General features: G+C 40.4%; 1 protein-coding gene across 2 annotated transcripts; it reads right to left on the bottom strand.

Annotated features, from left to right (window-relative positions):
- Positions 1-2860: 2860 nt before the first annotated feature.
- irx1a (iroquois homeobox 1a) lies at positions 2861-8169 on the bottom strand. 2 transcript variants are annotated; one of them, XM_036588349.1, is made up of 4 exons: positions 7539-8169; positions 4763-5747; positions 4252-4336; positions 2861-3271 (listed from the first exon to the last, which is right to left on the bottom strand). In XM_036588349.1, the coding sequence occupies exons 1-4, from the start codon at positions 7767-7769 to the stop codon at positions 3223-3225; spliced, it is 1350 nt and encodes a 449-aa protein (XP_036444242.1). In that variant the 5' UTR covers positions 7770-8169; the 3' UTR covers positions 2861-3222. The 2 variants fall into 2 exon arrangements, with proteins under 2 accessions (XP_036444242.1, XP_036444251.1); XM_036588358.1 differs by lacking the exon at positions 4252-4336.
- Between the last annotated feature and the right edge of the window lie 622 nt (positions 8170-8791).

Here is an 8791-nt window from a genome sequence, read left to right as displayed (position 1 = left end):
TTTCTCTCTCTCTTTCTCTCTGTTCACATTCCCCTTTTATTCTGCTGGGTAATTCTTCCCCCCTCTTACATTATTGCCTCAGGGCTGTGTGGGAAAATTGCTGGAAGTGACAGCCTAATTATAGGGTCCAGCCCTGTTTATTACTCATTAGACAATTGACTGTACATCCACTACTAAATGAATAATTTTGTATATATTAGTGAATCACAATATTATGGCCTCCAGCACGAGTACTAACCTCATGCTGCTTCGCCACAAAAAGAAATAAATGGGACACCAGGAGGTTATTTAATTTTGACCACAAAAGCTCGGGAGAGTATATGAAGTGGAAATAACAGGGGGAGAAAAGAGAGATGAAATTTGCCCACCTGCCCCTGCCCTCAGACGCTCACACACTCCTCCTACTGTCTTTTAATGTGTTTCTACCCCTTTAACAAGCTTAACAGTGATGTTTTCCTTTATTAGCAAGGATTCAGTCCTAGTTATCATTAGTTTGACATTTCTTAGGCTGTATATACAAGTGGAGCGTTGACAAGAATGACTCTTTTATCCCTTTAAGTGAGGAGAGACTTTATGATGCATGATGCCTGATCAGAGTCAATACACATACCACATCATTCAAGTGCAGAGGGCAAAGGGTGAAAGCAACACACAGTTTTGAGACCAAGAAAGGCTGTGTTTATTAAACAGCAGCCCAAAGGTCCAGCTGTCCCAGGCCTGTGTGTGTAAAACATGCAAGGAAAAGAGATCTACAGTCAGACTTTGGGTGTATGAATGACTCCTGATCAACACAGAGATGTTTTTATAAATATGACCTCATGGATTAAGACAATAATAATAATAATAATAATAATAATAATAATAATAATAATAATAATAATAATAATTATTATATTATTATTATTATTATTATTATTTTCCTTATTTGATTTTTGCCAAATGCAAAATATATGTCCACTAAAAATGTTGTCTGGGTCAGATTTGTTGTCCAGTGGCTTTAATCTCTATATGTATCCTAATCAAACACAGCTGGAATGGTGAGGAGGGTTATGTTATCTAATGACGATGTAAAAAAGGCTTTAAACGAGATTATGAAGTTCATTCTAAATGTGTTTTCCCTTCTTAAAAATTGAGCATCATATTTTTTTCCAGTTATAGTTTCCAACCAATCCACCAAAAACACAATACATTCAGCAGTGTTGATTTAACCCCTTAAATTCACAGGTTTATTACATCGTAAGACTTACTATTCGGTAAATACATGAAAAAACAAAGCAAACTGGCAGAGTTATCCTTAAGTTATAGGAGTACGGAATGGAAGCCTGGACCTGCCAGCAGATCCTGGTCATTTAATAGATCAATGTTTGAGAAAATCATACATAAAAACCTTAACACACATAAAAAATGTTATTATAACTTAAACAGGCCACAATCATGGCTGCCGTAAATTCTTGAGTCCATTGAAACTCCAATAGCATGTGACACCAATACAAACCCACATTATATATGAACTACACTGGGGTATGTAAGTGGGTTTGAGAACAGAAAATGGTGTAAAATCTGCATATTTCTGTAGGGAATATATAAAGAACGCAGTTATTCCCAGGGCCAGAAATGAACAACAGTGTGGAGGTTATTGAAACACCGCTGACCCTGTGTGATGGCGGAGGTGTGTATTTTCCTTTAAATGCGCAAATATTTCAGTGACACCATTACAAGCTGTACAATTAGTAACCAGGTATGTGTGGAAGGTTATCTAAAGTCTGGGAAAAGCTACGATTAGGCATAATTTTCCTATCATTTCCCACACTGTAGTGTTCAGTAAACAGCTGAGGAGGCCCCAAGCGCCTATAGAGGGCGCTGTAATCTTTTAGTTTAGCTGCGAGCGCTGCGACTTCTGCACAGGGGGATTTAAAAGGGGCATAAAATCGCCAGACGAGTGTAAATACTTAAACCTGAACGTGTGTGTTGCTTTCTTATAATAAAATGATAAATATATGAATTAATTAACAAATAAATGAATGAATGCTATGATAGGATTTTATAATTTAACATATTATTAGTTTTACTATTTTCTTTTTTGTGATAGAGATAAGTGCATGTATTTTTTGGAATGTCTGCCCGTAAGTAAAAGAAATACTTTCTTCATCACAAATTAGACTTTTCCGATTTTTAGATTTAAACACAACAACATTAGACCATATGTGGAGTAATAATACTGATGCAGTAAGTAAAAATAAATGAATTAATGAATAAATAAATGTGTAAATGGGTGGAGTGGCGGCAGAATGGAGAGTGTTGGGTAGGTTTGGTGTGTGACGTTGAGGGCCACACACAGTCTGAAACACACCGCCTCTCCACTCACTGTCATTTCAGAACATCACCTCCACCAATTAATAATGTATTATCCAATCCAGTTCTTCTCTCGGACACATTACATTTTAACCATTTTGGTTTTGTTTGGACAGGGCGTTCCCACATTATTGCTTAATGACCTTCCCAGCTGCTTCCATCCATTTTTCTGGAGCCAACAACCATCTGGCCTCTTATTAGCACCTCAATGCTTTTTCTCTCTCATTTCTCTCTCTCTCTCGCTCTTTTTTCTTTCACGCCTCCCCCGTTTAACTGGGGAAATGTAGAATACAATTCAAATTAAAAATAGCAAATTAAATTATTAAATTATTAAAATTGCCTTTGCTGAACATATAGTCAATTTTGTTTCCAACCATAATAATAATAATAATAATAATAATAATAAGAAGAAGAAGAAGAAGAAGAAGAAGAAGAAGAACGTCATCGTTATTGTCATCTTCCAAGCATAAAGCACAGAATCTGGAAAAAAGAAAATTTTGAATTTCTCTATAATTTCTTTAGTTTATTAGACAAAATATATGATCTGAACAAACTCCGTCGAGTCTCTATTTACAAATCTGAGTCACTGTATTTACACAAAAGCGGGGGAAAATTTTCAAAACCCCACCAAGACAGAAAGACGATGGAGAGCCTACCAACAGTCCCAGGGGTGGGGAGTGGGGGTATCACAGGGGCCTTTATGTACAACAACAGGGTCAAAATCCATCCATCCATCCATCCATCCATCCATCCATCCATCCATCCACTGGGTCCTAATCAAACTCTGAATGGGCTTTAATTTTTTCATTGCGATTTTATAAGTGAGATCAGTCTCTGTTTTTCTCTTTTTCCAGCGTAAAAATATCTTGATCAAGCAGAAGAGAGCGAGAGAGAGACTTCCTGCGGATTCCTCCTGGGACTAGAGAGGAGAGAGAGGAGAGAGCGAGAGAGAGAGAGAGAGAGAGAGAGAGAGAGAGAGAGAGAGAGAAAGTGAGAGTTAAATTTGTTGCTTTTTTTTCTAAAATATAATAGAATAGAATAGAATATAAATTCGTAGAATGATGTACATAATAGAATGTAATGTTACAGTTTAAATTGTTGACTGTAAACGGAACTAATCTAAAACAAACAAACAAAAAATAATAATCCACACAAAATATTTTATACACAATATAATATGTGGAGCTTTAATTTAAAAAGGATGCGACTATTTTTACTAAACTTTGAACAATAGGTCGACAGAACGCACGATTACTGCTGCTAATTAATGTTCAACGAACCTGAAATTGTGAGGCTGCTGGTTTATTTACTTGTCTAAGTTAAGATAACAGTGTGTTTTACAGTGTGTATCAGTACACACTGTACTGCTGCTCTGCAGTCTTCAGTGTGTTTTTCCTGCTGAGGCCACTGCAGCAGTCACACACAGGTAGTAATGGAGCCCTGTTGAAACCCCCGTGGCAGTTAAAAGGGGGGTAACTCTGTGCTAAACTGCCCCCCCGGGGCTCGCTTCTGCCCCTAGGGTCTTTAGGAAAGGCACACACAGCACAGCAGTGCCTCTCCTGGGGGAGGGGGTGGGGTATTTACAGGGGGCATCGGAGCCCTTTATCAGTAGAAAAAGCACAAGCAGGGGTTTCTTCTTTTTTCTCTCTCTTCTCAGAGGAATGGCTTCATTCCACTTAGTGACTGAGATGATAAAACTGTATCCTCAGAGCTTTATCCTCTACACTTGAACCACCAGAAAACTATTAGATATGATGACGATGGCGTATATATAATCTATATAGAAGCTAATATGTATACATACGGATACGTTTTCTCTGTTCAGCATCCGTACATGCACTAATAATAATAATAATAATAATAATAATAACCAAGCAGTTTTAAGTATTTTGTGTTTACCTTTCATGAAGTGGGCGAAACGATGATTTCAAAGTGTTGGTGTGATGCTGTGTTGGTGACTCGTTTCTAAGAACGATTCCTCGATCTAAGCAGAAAAAAATACAAGAATTAGGAAAACTGAGTCAAAATTAATCTGATAATAAAATAAAATCAAACACTGAAATTTCTCGAGAGCTTCGTGGAATGACGCTAATTGGTTTTATTTATGTATTGCAGTAATTTAAATTATATTTAATCGACCACTAATACTACCACTACAAATATAATAATAATAATAATAATAATAATAATAATAATAATAATAATAGACGAATGCATTAAATGATTATTTGCCCACGTGACATTTAGTTGTGACACGCTGCCTATAAGTTTGTGGTTGTTGTTCATGTCGTTCATTTTCTGTTTTTGTTCACATCTTCGACTTTGTGCATTTTATGCTTTTACTAATTTTCTGCAAATACAGACTGATAATAACTGCGCATTTAGTAAAAGGTCTACACGCTGTGCATACCTATGTGTTTTGGACTGAGGTCCTCTGGGCTCTTGTCTCCGTCCGTTGCAGTCACTTGCTGCTGCTGCTGCTGGCCGTGGTGGTTGTGGTGGTGGTGCTGATTGACCCCCAGCAGGGACCTGACGTTCAGGAGGGCGTTCTGCCCCAGGAACCCTCCGTTTGTCCAGTTGTGAAACTTCCCAATCTGGCATGTGTACAGTCCGTGGCTGGAGAGGAAGGCCGGGTGTTGCATCTGGGGCGACACCTGATTGGTCGGCCCGCAGGGTGACGCGGGCTTCCTCGAGCTGTCCGGACTCGTGGCAGTCTCCGCTAAAGACCAGATTTTGGGTTTGTTGCCCACTTGAAGTTGGAAACTGCCCTGTCCACCCGGGGACGATACCCTGGTGCTGTTGCTGCTGCTGCTACTGCTGCTGCTGTTGTTGTCGTCATTGTTGTTGTTGTTGTTTAGCTCCTGGCGGGTTCCCTTGGAGGGGTCAAAGACCAGAGCCCTCCTCTTCCTCTCGGCCTTGTCCGCCTGCTCGTCCTCGTCGTCGTGGCTTTGCTCCCCCTCGTCGTTCTCGTCGATCTTGTCGATATCAATGCTCTCCAGGTCGATCTCCTCCTCATCCTCGTTCTTCTCGTGCTCCCCTTCGTTGTCGCTGCCATACACGTTGCCCTCCTCGTCCTCTTTGCTCCTGGCACCCCACGTCACCTTGTTCTCCTTCTTGAGTCTCCTCCTGGCGTTGGCGAACCACGTGGAGACCTGGGTGAGGGTCATCTTGGTGATGATGGCCAGCATGATCTTCTCGCCCTTGGTGGGGTAGGGGTTCTTCCTGTGCTCATTCAGCCAGGCCTTCAGCGTGCTCGTACTCTCCCGTGTGGCATTCTTGGGCCTAGCAGGGTCGCCATACTGAAACTGCCCATAAGGGTAGAAGGCTGGAGGCGTGTGGGCAGCAAAGCTGGCGGGGTGCACGCCAGGGCTGTCCTTTAAGTCATACTGAGACCCCTAAAACAGATCACGAGAAACTGTCAGAAATGACGTAAATATTGCACGAGCAGGTCACACACTAACTTATGAAAGAGAAAACAAGCGACAGTTTTTACTAGAGCTTCATACACATAAATAATTCCTCCGAAAACATAAAAGAAGTGAACATATACTATCCAGTCTTGTCCTGATCACAAGGAAATCTAAGCTTGGTGTCACTGTCTACTGGAGAAATGTCCAGAAGTTGCTTCACGCGCCATTTGACATAAACTTCAACACTGATTGTAAGAAACGTATCGACACTTTTATTCACTCAGCTTCCAAATGTTGCTCAAACACATCACAATCTGGGTCTCTGTTTGTGGCTATCGCTACTGGAGCTTCGCAACATTTTAGGACAATTATATCAATAACAAAATGTCTTTAAAGATTTAAAACAACAAATTATCTTAAACCTTCAACCGCAACCCACCAACACTTGCCCTTCAGTTCTCATGCAGAACTGTGGTTGCATGTGTAACATTTGGACTTCGCTATTCACAGTTCACTGATCAGTCCGTACTAAAGCCCTCCAAGCTGTAGATGTTGTCGATCCTCTTTATTTACAGTCTTACACACTTGGACGTTTTAAAAGTTACTTTAGTTTCGGCCTTTGACCGCTAACAGTGTAATGTGAGAGTGGGAAAACAACAGCAGGCCACACATACAACCATCAAACAGAATAGCCAAATACTCCTGAGAATAACACAGAAATGACAGGCGCATTATAACCATTAGCCATCGCACATATATCTTCTCAGATTGGGCAGAGGAGACAGGCCTTAAAGTAAGAGGAGACATGATGTCTGTTCATTTTTAAACTTTTTAAACCACCCGAGAATGTAAAACACTTTAGAGAGAGTAAAAGATTAACCCGAGTGGAAAATATATATTATAATATAATGTGTTTATATAATAATATATACCATTTACAATAACGTATATTAAGGAACGTTATACGTGTTTTATTTTTAACACATACCACGGAAAATTACATTAAAAAAGACCTTAATTATGTTTTCCAAATAATCGGTTTCCACACTTCAGCTTTTTCACGATCCGTGTTTCATGCGTGTTTCTTAAAACGCAGTTTATTTTTCAGTCACTAAAACTCTTGCGTAATTTTGAAAGCTGTCAGATGATCGAGACAGTGATCGTATTTTATTTAGAATGGGAAAATGAGGCTGCAGTTTAAACGCGTGATTAAATTAGAATAAGAAATGAAACAACCTGAGCGAATGACGAATTTAAATGAATTAATTTTTAAAAACAAATAGCTGGATCCTGATCATCATGTGACCCCCACACCAACCTTTTCCCACGCCACACACCAAAGCAAATTTTCTTCACGCCGCCCGATGTCACTTAATTTACTATATTTACACTGATCCAAATCAAAAAAATATTTTAAGGACCAAATTCTTCTATAAGGTTCGATCACGTCAGCAACTGTAATTTTGTTTTTAATTTATTTATTTTTTTGTTTGTTTAATCTTTTAGTAATTTATTTTTACTTACTAAAATAAACTACAATGGAATAATAAATAAATAAATATTTTTGGCGATAATAAACCTTTAACTGCAAAAAATAAATAAAATCTCACAATCGCCAACAACATTTTTAAAACTTCTCTCACGCGAGTGAACATTCCAAAATAGCGATTGAAAAGAAAGAAAAAACGCACAAACCCACGGCGCGAGGAAAAATCTCCCATAATGAAAGTAATAAAGAAACTAAAGAAGGACTTTTTAAATTTGTATTTGACTCACCATCTGAGAGAAGAGAGCCAGGTCCGCGCTGGCGTAGGGCAGGAAGGCTCCGTAGTTGGGGTGCGCATACGGGTGCGCGTAGACGCCCAGCACCGAGGCCACAGGAGCGCCTGCGCCTGCCTCCCCGCTCCCTCCGCGGGAGGACGGGGCTAACACTGCCGCCCTCTCCGCTCCGTACACGGCCTGAGAGGCGCTCAGGTACTGCGGGTAGCCCAGCTGGGGAAACGACATCCTTACGGCCAACGTGGGAACCAAGAACCCCCCCAAAAAAACCACCAGCAACTCCCCCTCCAAAAACACACTCTCACACAATCACACACACTCCGAGAAAGTCACAAAAAAGTGCAACAACCAGGCAGCTGCAGCTCGCCTTTAAACCTCCGGCTTCTCTCCTCTATCTCTCTCTCTCGTTCCTTGCAACAAAGTCCCAGTCAGGATGTGATCAGATGGGCAATCGAGCTCCAACTGATGTGTCTGGCCCTCCGGGTGCCCGGGCTCGTTTCTCTCACGTACAATTTTGGAGTTGATGCTTTGATTGGCGTCGAGCTGGAGCTGCAGAAAAAAAAGTAAAAGCGAAGAAAAAAGCAAAGCTCCTCCTCGCTCAGCGCATGTGCTCTGGTGCAATGCTCTCTCTCTCTCTCTCTCTCTCTCTCTCTGTGAGTGCGTGCAGTGCAGTGCTCTCTCCTCTCTTCAGTGCTGCTCCTGGAGAAGCCCTGCCCTGCCCTGCCACTCAGCCTTAAACACTGCACTGCAGGACAACTGTGGAGTCCAAATGTGTAGATTTTTACTCGAGATCTTCTGGGTTAAAGGTGAACCACGAAGCAAAAATACAGAATAGCACTTTGTTTTCTCTTTATGTTGAAACTGGTTAAATTGCTGTTGTTTTTTTCTTCACTCTTTGCTAAACATCGTCAGGATTAAAGATGAACGCGAAGCAAAAGTAGAAGGCAGCAACTGTTTTTCTCTTGATGTTGGGTCAAGAAAAAAAAAAAAGAAAAATAGGAAAATGCGTCCACTCTAAAATAGTGCTGTTTTTCTTTGCTATCATTCAAGATCCTCGAGCCTAAAGACCAATTCAATGCAAAATAAAGACCAATATAAGGCATTTTGTGTGCAGAACTGTAGAGTATTTTTTTTTTTGCATGTTGTCTCTGTAGTTAAAGCAGTTTGAATATGGAACAGCCTTTTTTGTCTTTGTGTATGATCAGTTTTTCTTTAGCTGATTCAAATTCAGTGGCACTGATTGAGCAGAA

The sequence above is a fragment of the Colossoma macropomum genome, unplaced genomic scaffold, assembly GCF_904425465.1.
Source record: "Colossoma macropomum unplaced genomic scaffold, Colossoma_macropomum, whole genome shotgun sequence".
In the NCBI taxonomy this organism is placed as follows: domain Eukaryota; kingdom Metazoa; phylum Chordata; class Actinopteri; order Characiformes; family Serrasalmidae; genus Colossoma; species Colossoma macropomum.
This window is presented reverse-complemented; position numbering and strand designations above follow the sequence as displayed.

Bases quoted from the DNA above. Each gene is read 5' to 3' on its own strand.
- irx1a (XM_036588349.1), bottom strand. From the start codon at position 7,769: ATGTCGTTTCCCCAGCTGGGCTACCCGCAGTACCTGAGCGCCTCTCAG. The intron at 5,748-7,538 runs GTGAGTCAAATA...GATCTGTTTTAG, and splicing joins TGGCTCTCTTCTCTCAGATG to GGGTCTCAGTATGACTTAAA. The intron at 4,337-4,762 runs GTATGCACAGCG...TTTTCTGCTTAG, and splicing joins CCTCAGTCCAAAACACATAG to ATCGAGGAATCGTTCTTAGA.